Source organism: Malaclemys terrapin, chromosome 5 (genome assembly GCF_027887155.1).
Source record: "Malaclemys terrapin pileata isolate rMalTer1 chromosome 5, rMalTer1.hap1, whole genome shotgun sequence".
Lineage (NCBI taxonomy): Eukaryota > Metazoa > Chordata > Testudines > Emydidae > Malaclemys > Malaclemys terrapin.
In genome coordinates this window covers 50483138-50500490 of record NC_071509.1, presented here as the reverse complement: position 1 = coordinate 50500490, position 17353 = coordinate 50483138, and the positions used below count along the sequence as shown (strand labels likewise).

The 17353-nt window shown below is 40.4% G+C and overlaps 1 protein-coding gene across 14 annotated transcripts in view; it reads left to right on the top strand.

Moving 5' to 3' along the window:
- FRYL (FRY like transcription coactivator) overlaps positions 1–17353 on the top strand; it is a 397117-nt gene that overhangs the window by 335498 nt on the left and 44266 nt on the right. For 13 of the 14 annotated variants that reach the window (XR_008445036.1, XM_054029368.1, XM_054029373.1 and 10 more), the window contains 2 exons: positions 1945–2148; positions 5600–5770. Coding sequence is in view for 12 of the 14 variants with exons in the window: in XM_054029368.1 (XP_053885343.1) it covers positions 1945–2148; positions 5600–5770 (375 nt within the window). In the remaining 2 variants the exon portion in view is untranslated. Of the gene's footprint in view, positions 1–1944; positions 2149–5599; positions 6305–17353 lie in introns of all 14 variants that reach the window. The other variant, XR_008445037.1, reaches the window with a different exon arrangement.

Genomic DNA, 17353 nt, shown 5'->3' with positions numbered 1-17353 from the left:
CAGGCTCCTGACTTCTTCTTTCCTGAATTCTTCTCCCTTCCCCGGAGGCCTCCAGTGCCTTACATCTCTCCCCTCTACTGATTCTTGTGTCCCTGGGGCAAATTACTTGTCCAGTACACGTATGCCCACACACACCAGCCAGATCTCTGGTATTTTGTGGCCTTCCCTTTTGTCCTATATCTGATCCCCTAAATTAACCGAGAATAAGTGAACAGTTGAGAAGAGGTAGATTCAAAAGCATTAAGTCACAATAGAAAAGCGGCCACAACTGCTGGTCCTACTATTTTAACATCTAAAAAACAGAAGGATTTGTGGGCAGCATGCATATTGCTTTTCCTGAACTTCAAAATATGGTTCAATGTCAATTTTAATAACAGATCAGGCTGAGATACAGCCAGTTCTTATTCTAGCTCAACCAGTTCACCCATCCCTATGTCAAATTGTGTACTGCGTGTTACCAATGTACGATATGGAGAGTTAATCAACAAAAACACATTTTTTTTAAGTTTAGGACATCACTTTTATATGTGACATAATGGAAATATAGGCATTTATATTAGAATTTATATTAAAATATACTGTTTGCTTTTTTGCTAATACTTTAATGTTAGTAATATTAACAGACTGAGGAAAAATAGATTAGTTTAAGGATGTTTTCAGTGCTTTAATCCCTAGCTCTTCATTTACGTTTGCATGCAAATACTCTGTCCGTTTCTCTGGAGCAAACAAAATCACTGAAAAAAGTTGGAAAATATGAATGTTGGCATACTAATAACATTTTGAATCTCCATGAGAGACCACCAGTTGCTGGAGTAACTTTGGAATTGTATTTTCAAGTTTGAGGAAACTAGACCTGTGGGCTGGTTGAAAGAACCATTTTTAAGGAATCTTATTGGCTATATCATTGAGGGATTGATAAAGGCCCCGAAGAAGCCAAAGATCTTACCTGTCCACTTAGAATGGAAAAATGGTGACTAAAATATAGATTTCACTCAAGGTGCAAAACCACACACCATCCTTCATATCTCAATTGGAAAATGAGGAAAAGGGAGGATCCATACATTGGTGTTTAGGGTCCTCTTCATAAATACTGAAATTGAAAAGTACTTAATATCTTTCAGAATGTCTAGTTAAAAATATGTCAGTTTTCCTCCAATATGAGTATAATTATGACTTTATATGTTTTGTCAACTGAATGTGGACAGTTAAAGTCAGTTTAAGATTTCATCTGTGTTGAAGTTCAAGGATTTCATTCACTGCTTGTTTAAACAGTTATTTTACATATTACACCAAGGAAAATGTACCATAGACATGTTGTTTTAAGTGTTTTGTCTCATAACTTTTTTCATATCCAATTTTACATAAAAAGAGAGTTAAAATTTTTTAGCTTTTTTGACTAAAGCTTTTTCCAGAGCTTGAATCAGTCTTCTACAGTTGGCAAATCATACATAATAGAACCTTTCCCCCTGGTTATAGAGTATCTTAAGTGTTTGTCCTCGTTTTTTCTAATTATGTGTGTTTTCCTTTTTGCTAACCAGGAGCTGCAGGTAAGTTGCAGCCTGGTGCAGTGGCTTGTTTAATCTGTTGTTGTCAGTGGTGTGTTAGTCTGTGCTTTGTAGTCAGATACATGTAATATTGGTACAGATATGATTATAGACAACATATTTAGTGAGATCCCAATACAAGATATCCAAGAGAAATTTGAGAATCATACTTCATTTTATGCGAATTGCAGATCATTTGCCATATATCTTAATCCTTTTAAGTAAAAACATCACTTAATGCATTTAAAATTACAATAAAATTGAAGGGCTGATTGAAACTCTGTTCACAGTGCATTCAGTATTCCTGTGTCTTCTGTGTTGTATTGGTGTGATCATTTCATTATTATATATTTGAGATATCTAGCATAAACTTCCTTTTTATTTTTTTTATTTTTTACAGGGTGAAAGTATGGACAACTTCAACTGGGGAGTCCGTAGGCGCTCACTCGACAGTATTGATAAGGGAGACACACCATCCCTTCAAGAATGTCAGTATTCTGGTAGCACACCCAGCTTGAATTTGACCAATCAGGAGGATACTGATGAGTCCTCAGAAGAGGAAGCAGCACTGACTGCAAGTCAGATATTATCCCGATCACAGATGGTAAGTCATTCTTCTGTAAAAAGAATCAGTTTATAACCCAAGTTTATTTAAGCTTTAGTTAAATGGTTCTATCAATGGATCTTTTTAGAGAACATTTTTCATGCCATTGTTATAAAAACTGACAGCTGCAAACTTAAATCTTCACCTGCATCTTTTAGAGGCAAATACTGCTCACACCTTCCACCCATAGTCTCAGAAAGCCTTCGATGCAGCTGCACTAGTGTAGTTCAGTTTCCGGGGAGGCATTTCTGAAGCCTGTGAAGTGAGTTCACAATCTCAACTCAGCAAAAGGGCTCTTCTATCAGCAGTAGATACATTACTGTTGAGGTTCCAGTGCAGTGTTCTTTCTTCCATCAATGCTCATTAAATATGTAGTACAATTTTTTAAAACATTATAAAGATTATTCTGGTTTAAATATAAGATCTATATTTTTGTAGTTTTTGACAAAAAAAAGCTTGGATTCCTCATTTGCAAGTTCAAATAATTGAAGTGCAAAAATAAATAAAACAGCAGCAAGTCTTATCGGATTTCTATTAGTGTTCCACCTTTAAAATTGCTAATCTGTTCCATTTTCATTCATTATGTACTATATAAAATAGACTAATGCAATACTACTTCCTGTTTATGTCTCATTTGTATAAATTAGCACAGGATTAAATTAAATTTTCTCCAGTACAGCTATTTGCTGGTCTAAATATTCGTACTAGAGAAACATATGATGATATTCTAGATGTTTTTGTAATGTGAAAACACAAACATTGGTTATCAGTAGTAGTTTTTCTTGTAGGAAAAGAATGATTTTCCTGTTATGGTCTTCTTCCCTTGCAGTTAGGTGTTGATATAGCACCTAAGATAATTTTTCATTTTTAAATTTTGAAAATAGGTTAAGAAGTAAACTATACCTTTGGTGATAGGATAACTTAGGGAATTTGTAATGGGATATAAATCCTTCTCCCTCTTGTTTTCTAATGCAAATTCCAAGGTCTCGGTAGAGTTTTGGGAACAGATATCCACATCACAAAAACCACCATCATAATTGGCACTAAATTTTCATCCTTAGCAGAGAAATAAAGGATTGAGTGGGTGTGGAATCAAAACAACTTTATTCATTCTTTTAATAAAATTACAATAATTTTAATCCAAGTAAACTTTTAAGTATTACAAGATTTCTCATCATTACAAAAAATTGTCTCCTCTACCCCTCCTCGGATAAAAAACACCACTAAACGGATAATGAATACATAAAGTGATAGCATTTTACTATCAAGTATGTTTTTTTAAAAAAAAAAAAAAAAAGCTGTAAAAAGAGCCAGAAACCAAACAATGCTATTCATAGGTAGCAAAGAATTATCTAAATTATCCCGATTAGCACCTCATTTAAATTAGCTTTTTTTGGCCTCATTATGTCAATAGGAAGACTCTGCCATCACTGTAGCTGAGGTGAAAGAAAAGTTTGTTTGTTTTTTTTCATCTTCAGAAAATTTCTGTTTCACCAGAAACAACACAAAAGCTTAGATCAGGTATTGGCAACCTTTGGCAAGTGGCTTAGATAATGAAAAGAATTCCAGAGATAATGTCAATATTTTTCTAATATGATTTTGGGTTAGTTCTGCAGATACCAGAAAAAATTTAAACTTTTATTTTAAGACAGTATATTACCCTATATTCTTCATATAGAATATGTCTACACTGCACTTAAACACCTGCAGCTGGCTCGTGTCAGCTGGTTCAGGCTGCAGGGCTATAAAATTGTGGTGTTGACATTCAGGCGTGGGGTGGAGCCTGACATCTGGGACCTGAGCGAGTCTTGGCGCCAGCCTGGGTCCAAATGTCTACACCACAATTTTACAGCCTCATAACCTGAGCCGCACAACCCAAGTCAGGTGACAGTCCAGTCCAGGTGTTTAATTGCAGTGTAGGCATACCCATGCTATGCATAATATATTCTAGGTCCTGTGGTGTTGGCAGAGTGCCTGTGACCTTTCTATTTGACATAGATGAAGTGATATATCTGAAGGATATACAGGGCCGGCTCCAGCATTTCTGCTGCCCCAAGCAAAAAAAAAAAAAAAAAAAAGCCGTGATCGGCGGCGGCAGTTCAGCAGCAGGTCCTTCGCTCCTAAAGGGAGTGAGGGACCTGCCACCCCTCTCCCTTGGCCGCCCCAAGCACCTGCTTGTTAAGCTGGTGCCTGGAGCCCGCCCTGAGGATATATAAGAGGTTTATGAAATATATTTAGACTGTATAGTGGGGAACAAATTTGGCCATGAAATTCAAGAAATATCAAATAACTCAACCCTTTAATAAAGATTCTGGAATATTTGATGCCCTTATATTAGTATCACCAATGAAACCAAATCCAACTTTATATTAATAAAATTTAGATTATTTGGATTGCTGCAAAAATTGCTCTTAGTGTAACTATTAGAATTTTATTAGCAGTCTGTGTCTTGCTAGTTGGACTGCCTCAAAAGCAGTACCGGGGGTTGGGAAGAGAGAGGGAATCTACTCCTTACATCACTTTGGTGTTACAGTGACATTGGCTTGAAAAAAAATTTCTGTACTACCATCCTCCTTAATTATCTTCCTCCTTTTAGAAGACCTATTCAAAAAGGTCTGTTACTGTACAAAAATAGAAATTAGAAATTATAGACTCAAAAAAGAAACAAATCCTTGGAGGTAGTCATAGGTGAGGCACGTTTATGCAAAAGCTTGCACTATCATTGCCCATGGCAAAGAATTTCAATCTAGCATCTTTCAGAAGCACAAAAAAGTCTTTATTAACAAAATAGAGAACATTTTCTGTGTGCCAAGAATTACTTTAAACTCCCTTTGAAGGAAAGTTAAATGTTGCAGACTGCACATAATGGTTTGAATAGCGATGTAGAGTACTTTATTAATACACCTCTACCCCGATAGAACGCTGTCCTCAGGAGCCAAAAAATCTTACCGTGTTATAGGTGAAACTGTGTTATATCAAACTTGCTTTGATCCGCCGGAGTGCGCAGCCCCCGCCCTCCCGCCCCTCTGGAGCACTGTTTTACTGCGTTATATCTGAATTTGTGTTATATCAGGTCACGTTATATCGGAGTAGAGATGTATATGATTGGGGGGGGAGGGATAGCTCAGTGGTTTGAGCATTGGCCTGCTAAACCCAGGGTTGTGAGTTCAATCCTTGAGGGGGCCACTTGGGAATCTGGGGCAAAATCAGTACTTGGTCCTGCTAGTGAAAGCAGGGGGCTGGACTTGATGACCTTTCAAGGTCCCTTCCAGTTCTAGGAGATGGGATATCTCCATTATCTCTTTTTTGTGATGTGCAGATATACATTAATATTTACTTAGTTGAAGCAAACTATTTCCAAATAAACTTCAGTTAATTTCTTGTTGTCTTTAGCTTATATGGTTCCAGTCAACCACTGAAATATGTCACATTTGTTTTTTTTCTCTCTTAGTTAAACAGTGATTCTGTCATAGATGAAACAATATCCGATCGTGCAAGTTCATTATTGCAGTCTCAAGACTCCACTAGCAGTATGGGAACAGAAGAGGTGCTTCAAATCAGAGCTGAGACCCCAAGTTTGGAGGCTTCACCTCTAGATAACTCTAGCAACCAGCTGCCTGAGGTGGGGAGAAATGTGGGCTGGTGCATGACTGATTTGGGCTCTTTCTAGCACTGCATAGCAGCTTTTGCTTTCTTTTCAACAGAATTTTCATCTGTTAAACTGATTATTTGATTTATCTTCAATATTTTTAACCTGTTGGGCTTTCTTATTGAATGTAAAATGTCTCCTGGGAATGAAAATCTCTTATGATGGACTCAGGAAATTTACCACAGGTTAAAAATATTCTTGAAGTGCTATTAATGAGCATTTTGTGGTGAAGAATAACAATAGGCTTGTGTGAAAGACGCTTTTCCTGGGTATGGTGAAAATCTTTCTGTAGCAATATTTTCTTTTAAAAACCTTTTGCTTTTTTGCTTTCTTTGGGTTTATTGATTTGGTGCTATGGATTGGGATTAAAACCTCAGGCTAGCTGTGTTAGTAGTTGGTTCAATCAAATAAGCCTTTAAAAAGGATCTCAGAATTCTAGTGGTATTTTTTTTTGGAAAGGCCTGTGTGGAGTAAGCCAGATTCCAGCTAATAGCCGCCCGGAAATCTGTGAGTATTTTAGTTTCCTGGTTGATTTAAGATGTTTTTAAAAATAATTTGAATAGTTTTAAAATAACAAAATTAATTTTAAAACAAAACTAGTTCAGTTGCTACTGTTTCTACAATACCTAATATTTTTAGATGAAAACTTCGTATATGGTGGTTTTATTTGACTGGAAAGTGAACTTGACTTGTTTTAGGTTGCCTTTTGTAATTTCTAAGTCTAGTAAAGATTACCGGGTTAATTTTCAATTCCATTATGTTTGGAAAAGCACTGGATTATTCATTGCTTGTTTAAAAAACAAAACCAAATTCTGTCAGCTCTTATGGAAAACTACTCTCTCCTAATACAGTATTTGGTGAAATAGGAGTGAGGGGGCTATATATTCTTGGAGAAGTACTAACCTCTCCACCATACCAAGCTAGGTGTGGGACAGAGGGGCACCATAGTGAAGGAAAGTAAATCCTGGCTCAGTGGATCTGCCTCTTCCTGGAACAAGATTCACCAGAGCAGGGACCTCTGCTTCCTTGCTCTCCATTTCTGGTCCAGTCTCAGCCGCAACTTATGTTTCTTTTTCTTACTCTTTTCTTTAGCCCTTCCTATCCCCCTTACTTTTGTTTACTGTGTTCTTCTCACCACCCGCAACACTGGTTAAAAGACATATATTGTAACCACTTGAAAACCCCTACCAAAAGAAATATCCTTTTATTCAAGTCTAAAACTATTTCTTATAAAAACCCTGAATGGATATACAGAGTGTAAATTGAATTGTAAGATAACTTCACCAATCTTGCACTGCCCAGTGGAAAGCATGACATCACAGCTGCTTGATTGGATGAGCTTTCCCTTCATTGGTGGAGAAATCAGTTAGGTGAAAAGCTTGTATTGCTGTTATAGATGAAGGTGTATGACTAATTCCTAGTCCAGCATATTAATGCCCCTGTTTTTCAAGTGGATCCATGCAGATAGATGCTCACCCACATAAACCCCATTGAGGCCAGTGGGGTTCCTTGGGAGTACAAAGGTCCACCCATGATGAGCCAGTTGTAGGTCTGGAGCCTAAAACTTTATCACAACTTGTTTAATTTAAATCATTTGTGCCAGTCCTGATAGAAAATAAAATGGAAATATTGGAATTCATACATAAGAGCCCCTCTCAGCAGCCAGTGATTTGGTACTAGTAAGACATAATTTAAAATGCCACATTTGTGTTTCAAAGTCATATAAATTTATCTAAAGGAAACCTGTCAACTGCTCCATTGTTTTCATTACTCTGTAAGAAACTTGAAATTGTTCTTTGAATGTTGGTTCATACCTGTATTCCACTGTGGGCATGCATGCACTCTATGCTTCTGAGACAGGAAGATTTTTGCTAGCAGTGTCTGTTGGTCCATGCCTGTGCCCTTCCTCTCCTCATGCTTCAAACTGAGGGTATAGGGGGCGGTGCAGACTAACCACCTCTGTAGTTCCTTTCTACCACTGTGTAGTCTGAGATAGAACTTCCTCAGTGTTCATGGAGTTTATCTCTTCAATTCTTTCTGTATATATTGTAAATAATTTGTTAGTTTTAAATAGTGAGCTAGTTCTTAGTTCTGGTAATTAAAGTAGTTAGTACTCATGAGAGACACAGACACGCACCCTGCATGATGTGACTATTGTGCCCAGGATTCCAGGGTTTAAGAATTGTGCTTCTTGCATATGGATCTTCCCAGTCAGCAATGACCATCCAAGGTGCCTCTGTTGCATTGAAGCAGCTCACTTTCCTTTTGAGGTGCAGTACAGTAACTGCTCACTTAACGTTGTAATTATGTTCCTGAAAAATGCTATTTTAAGCAAAACGATGTTAAGCGAATTCAATTTCCCCATAAGAATTAATGTAAATGGGGGGGTTAGGTTCCAGGGAAATTTTTTTCACCAGACAAAAGACTATATTGTGTTTATTTAATTTTATTTATACATACACACACACACACACACACACACTTTAAGTTTTAAACAAACAATTTAATACTTTACACAGCAATGATGATTGTGAATCTTGGTTAAGGTGGTGAAGTAAGAAGAGGGTGGGATATTTCCCAGGGAATGCCTTGCTGCTAAATGATGAACTAGAACAGCTGAGTCATCAAGGGTCAACCCATTGTTGTTAATGTAGCTTCACACTCTACAAGGCAGCACAAATGGAGGGAGGGGAGACAGCAAGGCAGACAGAGACGCACACCCTGTGTGTGAGAGAGAGAGATGTGCATTTCCCCTTTAAGTATGCTGACTCCACTCTAAGAACATTGCCTTTTTAAGTAGATCAGCAAGTTGAGACAGCCCCCGCCTCCCATGCCTCCCTCTTTCCCCTCCTCCCCCCGCTCTATGGAGAATGGGGTAAGTGGGGGACAGGAGCAGGGGGAGAGGGACACCCTGACATTAGCCCCCCACTCCCTCCTCCCCACACGCAGCAGGAGGCTCCCGGGAGCAGCTCCATGGCAGTGGGGGGGAGGGACAGCTGAACTGCCAGCAATTGATAGCCTGCTGGGCGCCTGCCGCACAGGGAACTTAGGGAAGTGGGGAGCTGATGGGGTGGCTGCCAGTCCACCCTTATTCCAAGCCCCCACTTGCTAACTCCAGTGGGCTGCTCTTTCTGCAAGCAGTGGACAAAGTAGGCGGCTGCCAAACAGTGTTATAAGGGAGCATTGTGCAACTTTAAACAAGCATGGTCCCTAATTGATCAGCAACGTAACAACGTTAACCAGAATGACTTTAAGTGAGGAGTTACTCTATTTGCCAATCGTTCCCCTGCTGAACCCCGCCAAGCACATGAATATCAGCCTTGAAAGTTTTTTATGGATTGTGTTAAAAAACTGTGTAGATAGTTGCTTGATCACACATTTTTTGTTATGAAATATATTTAAGAGACCAAATAACCAATATCCATCAGATTTATTGCTAAAAGCCGATAATAATATAGTACAGGAAAAAGGTTCAATACAACACCAATCTCTGGCAAGCATTGTTGCATTCTCCTTACATAGAAGGTGTGCTCCCAAAGTTACACACCCAAAACCATCTTTTTTACTCAACCTGTTTACAAAAAAAGGGTACTGTGTACATCATCTGAAACTAGATTTCTACCTTGTTTTTCTGGTGTAATGATGTACCCCATATCACTGTCCTGAACACATGTATTTCAGGTACTAAGGGGCATGAAGATACATCCTGTGTTTGTACCAGGGTAGAACACTCATATATCTTATCCCTTTCCTTTGAGACATTCCAGATACTGGTCTGTGAGAATAACTCCCTCCCTGTTATGGTAAAACAATCATCTGTCCTAATCCTGACAGTTTCCCTATTTACTTAACTCCTTGCATTTGCTGAAGTAAATTTTGGTTTAAGGGATACTTAGCATAAGAGAACAGGATTGTAACAAAGGAATAGGCCAATTTAGGATATATAATTGCTATAATATTTATACTTAATGCATACTAAGTACAAGTATTATAGCAGTTATATAGCCTAAATATATAAATATATGTTGCAAATAATACATATTGTTAACTATAAATATATACACATGTGCACACACAAACACCAGTATACATTGGTCAACAGATTGGTCTATGAGGCCCCAATCTGACCCAGGCTGGGCAGATCCCCCTGTACAGTGGTCAGAAGTGCCAAGAAGAATGCTTCCTAACACAGAGACCTTCAACTCATGGGCTGAAAAGAATAGAGATCAGTACTCCTCTTCCTTGTATGGCAAGAGAGTGAAAAGCACACTCTTAAAAGGAAAGAGAGCCCCTTGCAGATCCTCTTCGAAGAGGAAAACTTCTTCCCCAGCACTATGCAAGTTGAGTGATCCCCATTACAGGAAGTTCAGGCGCTCACAAGGGACATGGTATTGACCCCTGAGTTCCGAAGAATAAAAGCGCCTCCAGACCAGCACCTGCCACAGCAGCAGTGGTGCCATCCTCAGAAAAACACTGTTGATGGATAAACACCAAACATTCCCTTCACTGATGGTTAAACTTCTCACCAGACTGTCTCCACTGGTCCAGACAGACACGACATCTCCTCAGTCAGCAGATAAGTACACAGCCTCTGAGGACATTGTTGCCAACCCAGAACTGGAGTCTCTCTCTCCCCCCCAATCTTGTTGAACCCAGTCCTTTCAAGAGAGATCTTGACACCATTAGTCCAGAATTGGCATGAGAGAGAAATCCACTCTCTCATGCCTTCTACCAGCAGGTGGATCCCAAGATCCCTGGTACCATCTGCACTGGAACTTACTTTCACCTCCTCTGGCAAATCAGATGACAATGTGAGGGAGTTTTTTCCCCCCACCAGGGCAGGAGGTTAGACCAGCTAAAGGATCCAGACTCTTGCTCTCCTGCTCTTATAGATCAGGGTCCCCAACTCAGAACTGGTGGTACCCTATGCCATCCCAACCAACATTTGACTCATCTAATTGGCCCTACTGGGGACAATGAGATCTATATGTGCGTTACCCAGAATCTGTATGTTCCCATCAGGAATCACACCATCCCTCTCCTGACAGAGAGGGACCTAAACTTCCTCAGAAATTGATAGAGGAGGGAAGAGCAACTGGAACTGATGGAACCACCGGCTCCAACAAGAATGTCATCATCTTCCCCAAATGAGGCAATTGTACTGGCCTCATCTTCTCCATCTGGTGATCACAGGCAATTTTAGTATCTGTTAAGATGGGTTGCCGACACGCTCCAAGTCTCAGTAGAGGAGGTATAGGAGACACTTTACAAACTTTTAGACATCCTACCGTGCTATGAGGCCTAGCAAGATGGTGCTTCCCATTAATGAGGCTATCCTGGAGCCTGCTATGGTTGTCTGGAATAAATCAGCATTGTGTGTTCCCACTCTAAAGAGGACAGAGAAGAAATACTATGTACCATCCAAGGAAACAGAATATTTATTTACACACTCTGTCCCGAACTCATCAGTCATCCAGGCTGCCTCGGAGAAGAGCAAACAACATCAAACCCAATCCACTCCATATGACAAGTTTGCTAAACGTTTAGACTTACTGGACAGGAATGTCTTCATTTCAACCAGCCTGCAATTCCATATAGCCAACTGCCAAGCATTGATCTTCAAATACAACTTTATTAACTGTTCTGTGTTTGCAGAATTCACGGACAAACTTCCACAGGAAGATAGGACTCAGTTTCAAGTTTTCATTGAGGAAGGGAAATTGATCACCAGGTAATCCCTCGAAGCTGCAGTCAATGCCTCAGATATGGCCTCGCTATCTATGGCGAGAGCTGTTGTCATGCATCGAGCATGGTGGCTTTGCTCCTCTGGATTTCCCAAAGAAGTCCAATCTACAGTGGAGGATTTGCCTTTTGAAAGGAACAATCTGTTTAGTTAGAAAACATAATATTTGTTATGCTTGTTAAAAGATTCAAAGGCAACCCTCTGCTCACTGAGAATCTACACTCTGGTACCAAGGAGGAAATATCACAGGCCACAGCTGTACATGACATGACTGACATCTTAGCCCTCTATCACCGGAGGGACTGTGAATCTCCATGGAAGTAGCAGAGGACTCCGCAGAGCAAGAACAACATTCTCCCCTCTTCTTCCTTCTCAACCTCCCACTAACAGATGCTTTTGATGGGACTTTCAAGAGTGGCAAACATACCCTGATGCCACATTTACCAACTATGAACCTCAGCAGTCAATTTAGTGGCCGTCTAGCCAGTTTCTACCAAGCCTGGCAGATAATAGACAGATGGGTGCTTAACATCATCCATGCAAGCTATACTATAGAATTTCTCCCCCTATCTGTTCCAAAAGCCCCTTACCCATCTCTTTTCAGGGACCATTCTCATGAGAGGATACTCACTCAAGAGGTGAGCACTCTCCTTTGACAGGGGGCTATGGAATGCATACCTACCCCACATCTATGGAAAGGGTTTTACTCAAAGTATTTCCTCATCCCCAAGAAAAAGGGAGGATTGAGACCCGTCTTGGCACTCTCAAAACTCAATGTCTTCATCCACAAATCGAAATTCAGGATGGTCAACCTGTCCCCAGTGAATAAAGGCAGCTGGTTTGCAGCTCTCAATATGCCTACTTCTATATAGACGTCCACCCCACACATAAAGTTTCTAAGGTTTGCAGAGGGCCTGAACCATTACCAATAGAAGATGCTCCCATTTGGTCTTGCTACAGCACCAAGGGTATTCACAAAAATACACCAAGTAGTGGCAGCCCACTTCAGATATCAGTTTTCCTCTACCTCAACATCTCACTACTTATGGGGGAAATCTCAGCAGGAAGTATTGACAGCAACCACTTTCCTGCTCAGTCTTCTATCACTGGGACTTTGCGTAAACATAGAAAAGTCTCCATTTTAGTTCCAGCACGGACTATAGAATTTATCAGAGTGACTCTGGACTCTGTCAGGACCAAAGTGTACCTGCAAAAGGACAGATTCCAGTCCATAAAGGAACTTGTCAGTCAGCTCCGGCTGAGCGCAAAGACATCAGTCCATTCATGTCTCATCCTTCCAGGTGACATGGTGTCATGTACATATGTGATCTCCTTCTTGAGACTTGTCTCCATTGCCTGACAGGCTTGGCTTCAATTGGTATATATGGCAGGCGGACAAGGTATGGATAAGCTTGTCTCACTCCCACACAGAGTGTGGGCTTCTCTAGCTTGGTGGGAGGACAGGGATGAAGTGTGTGTGGGGGAGTCCCCTTTACTCCTCCACTAATGATCACGGATGCCTCCTTGTTAAGATGGGGCACCTGGCTGGATTAACATACAGTGCAGGATACGTGGACTCCCCAGGAGTCCGGGATGCACAAAGACTCATAGACTTTAAGGCCAGAAGGGACCATCATGATCATTTAATCTGACCTCCTGCACATTGTAGGCCACAGAATGTCACCCACCCACTCCTGTAATAGACCCATAACGTCTGCCTCAAATCTTGATTTAAAGACTTCAAATTACAGAAAATCCAACATTTACTCCAGTTCAAACCAGCAAGTGAACTGTGCCCTGTGGTGCAGGAGAAGGCAAAAAAAAAAAAAAAAAAAACAGGAAAATTCCTTCCCAACCCCAAATATGGGAGTCCTAAGACCCTGAGCATGTTGGTGCAATCCATCATTTTAGACACCTGGGAAAGAATTCTTGATAATAACTCCGTCTAGTGTCCCATCTCCATCTAGTGTCCCATCGCCAGCCATTAGAAATATTTGTTTCTAGTCGTAGATGGACCATGTGCCATTGTGACAATCTCAACATACCACCCCTCCATAAACTTATCAAGCTCATTCTTGAAACAAATTAGGGTTTTTTGCCCTACTACTCCCCCTGAGAAGGCTGTTCCAGAACTTCACACCTCTGATGGTTAGAAACCTTCATTTAATTTCACTCCTAAACTTATTGATGGCCAGTTTATATCCATTTGTTCTTGTGCCAGAATTGGCCCTTAAACTAGATAACTCTTCTCCCTCCCTAGGGTTCATCCCGCTGATGTATTTATACAGAGCAATCATCTCTCCCCTGAGCCTTCATTTTGTTAGGCTAAGCAAGATAAGATCCTTAAATCTCCTCTTCTAATTTAGGTTCTCCATTCCTCTGATCATCTAGTAGCCCTTCTCTGCACCTGTTCCAGTTTGAATTCATCTTTCTTAAACATTGGAAACCAGAATTACACACAGTATTCCAAATGAAATCATTGTATAATGATGATAATACTTCCCTATCTCTACTGGCAATACCTTGCCTGATATGCATCCTAGGATTGCATTAGTCTTTTTCATGGCTGCATGACATTGGCATTTCATAGTCATCCTGTGATCAACCAGTATACCCAGGGCTTTCTCCTCCTCTGTCACTTCCAACTGATACGTCCCCAGCTTATAGCAAAAATTCTTGTTGTAAGTCCCTAAGTGCATAACCTTGCACTTTGCACTATTAAATTTCATTCTATTTCTGTTATACTGGCTTTCAAGGTCATCCAAATCTTCTTGTATAACATTTCAGTCCTCCTACATATTGGCAATACCTCCCAATTATGTGTCATCTGCAAATTTTGTTAGCACACTCCCATTTTTTATGCCCAGGGCACTAATGAAAATGTTAAATAAAATTAGGCCCAACACCAGTTCTTGAGAAACTCCACTAGTAACCTCCCTCCACCTGACAGTTCACCTTTTTGCATAACCTGTTGCAGTCTCCCCTTTAATGAGTTTGTTATCCACCTTCACCAATTTAATAATTTCCCATTTGGATCTTTACTGAAATCCAGGTAGATTAGACCTACATTTCCTTTGACTAGAAAATCAGTTATCTTCTCAAAGAGATCAAGTTGGTCTGATCTACTTTTTATAAAACAATGTTGTATTTTATCCCAATTACCATTTACCTCTATGTCCTTAACTACTGTCTTTCAAAATTTGTTCTAAAACCTTGCATATAATTGAGGTCAAACTAATAGGTCTGTGTTCCTTTATGACAATGTATACATTTAGGTGTTAGACCATACCTAAACTGTTTTTAATCTCCACCCCTCCTCCGTGTTTAGCGGTCCCTCTTCTTCTTTCCTGGTTTTATTTTTATTTATATGGCTAAAGAATCTTTTAGAATAGGTTTTACTTTCCTTGGAAGATCCAACTGGCTTTTGGCAGTTCTCATTTTTTCTCTACATTTTTTGACCTCAAAGAGGTAGTTTTCCTTGCTGATCCATCCCTTCTTCCATTCCTAATAGGCTTTCTCTTAATAACCTGTTTGAGATGCTTGTTCATCCAGTTTGGTCTGCAATTCTCCCCTATGATTTTTTCTCCCTTGCTTGGGATGTAGGCTTCAGATAGTTTCTTCAACTTTTACTTTTACTTTCAAGCCTCACCTTCAGAGTTTTCTTCAGTCCAGTCCACTTCCCTAACTAATTCCTTTAATTTATTTTTTTAAGTTTTGGCCCTTTTGAAATCAAGGACTCTAGCTGCAGACCTATTTTTGTTTATCCTTCCAATTTAAACTGAATTAACTCATGATCACTTGAACCAAGGTTGTCCTCTACAACCAGTTCTTCTATGAGGTCGTCGCTACTTACCAATACTAAATCTAAAATGGCATCACCTCCTCTTGGTTCGTTGACTGTTTAGTGAAGAAATTTGTTGGCTACTGCATCCAAGAATATCTGGGCGCTGCCATTATTAGTAGCACTTGCCCTCCAATCTGTAGCTGCGAAATTAGTCTCCCATAATCACACAGTGCCCAGTAGTAATTATTTCATTAAAAATATTAAAGAGATCTCTATCTATATCCAAATCAGATCATTGGGGTCTGGGCAAACCAGAAGCACTATCGCAGAGGAGCCTCTGTTACTATTCTTCTCCAAAGTGATTTTGACTAGGGCTGTCAAATGATTAAAAAAATTAATTGCGATTAAGTGCAGTGATGCATTTCTAGTGACTTGGTTACTAGGTACTCCTTCCCACACATCCTCCTCTTACTTCATATTCTCAGGAAGATTGCACAAAATGGGGCAATGATCATTCTGCATGCTCCCAGAGGGCCAAGACAATTCTAATATCCCAGACTTCTTCAGATGTCAGTACGCCCATATATCACAATCCAGACCTTCCCAGACCTTTTGACAGAAGACAAGGGTAGGGTCAGACATCCCAGTCCAGCTCCTTCCACCTGACAGTTTAATATTTGGAAGGGTGTCAGACTTAGAGATCATGTTCACAGACAGGCCAGACCATCTTTAACAATATTAGGAAAGACTCCATGAGGAAATGCTATGTAGCTAAGCGGAAAAGGTTCCCGGTCTGGTTACAGTGTCACTAGATAACTTCAGAGGAATCCAGTGTCCCTCCGATATTTAAATATCTCCTATCCTTAAAGACAACAAGTCTTTCCCTTAGCTCCCTAAGTGTCCACTTAGCAGCTATCAGCCCTGTCATCCTCTGATTGATAACCACTCAATCTTCACCCATTCTGTGACAGTATATTTTCTGAAGGATCTGGTCAGAACCTTTCCTCCAATTATCAAACCTATCCCAACATGGGACCTCAATTTGGCCCTCTCGTTGTTAACAAGTTCTCCATTCAAACCCATGCTTCATGCTCTTTAGTCTACTTGATATGAAGGTGGTCTTTTAGGCAGCCGTCACCTCAGCCAGAAGAGTAGGTGAACTTAGGGCCCTTATGTAGACCCACCATATATAATCTTCCATAAAGATAACATTTCTCTTAGACTACATCCTTAATTTACCACCAAGGTGGTCTTGGGTTTCCATCAGACACTCCACCTACCTTTTTCCCAAACCCACATGCCACCAGTGAAGATAGTAGAATTCATTCCTTGGATATCTGTTGGGCCATGGTTCTCCCTCCAAAGAAACAAATCCTTTAGGAAACTGCCTAGATTATTTATATCATTCCCAGAACAGAGAGGGGAAGCAATCTCTTCCCAAAGACTTTCCACATCGATTTTGGGATGCATTGTCCTGTGTTATGGGTTGTCGAATGCTCTTCTCTTACAGGGAGCGAGCACTTACTCCATAGGAGCTCAGGCCACTTCTGTAGTCTCTTTGGGTATGTCTACATTGTAATTAAAAACCCACTGATGGCCTGTGCCAGTGGACACAGGCTCAGGCTAAGGGACTGTTTAATTGCAGTGTAGACTTCTGAGCTCAGGCTGCATCCTGAGCTCTGGGACCCTCCCACCTCCCAGAGTCCTAGAGCTCGGGCTCCAGCTCAAGCTCAGAAGTCTACACTGCAGTTAAACAGCCACGAGCCTGATGAGCCCGAGTCAGTTGGCACGGGCCAGCCGCAGGTTTTTAATTGCAGTGTAGACTTACCCTCTTTGTGGCATTCCTGTCATCAAAATATGTAATGCAGCAATGTGTGGGGTTTGATCTCTACCTTCATGAGACTCTATGTCCTAGTGCAGGCTTTAGCAGCTGATGCATCTATCAATACAGCAGTACAACTGTCATTGATATGGCAGAGGTCCTTGCCACCCTCCTCTTCCGTGACTACTGCTTGTCAGTCACCTGTGT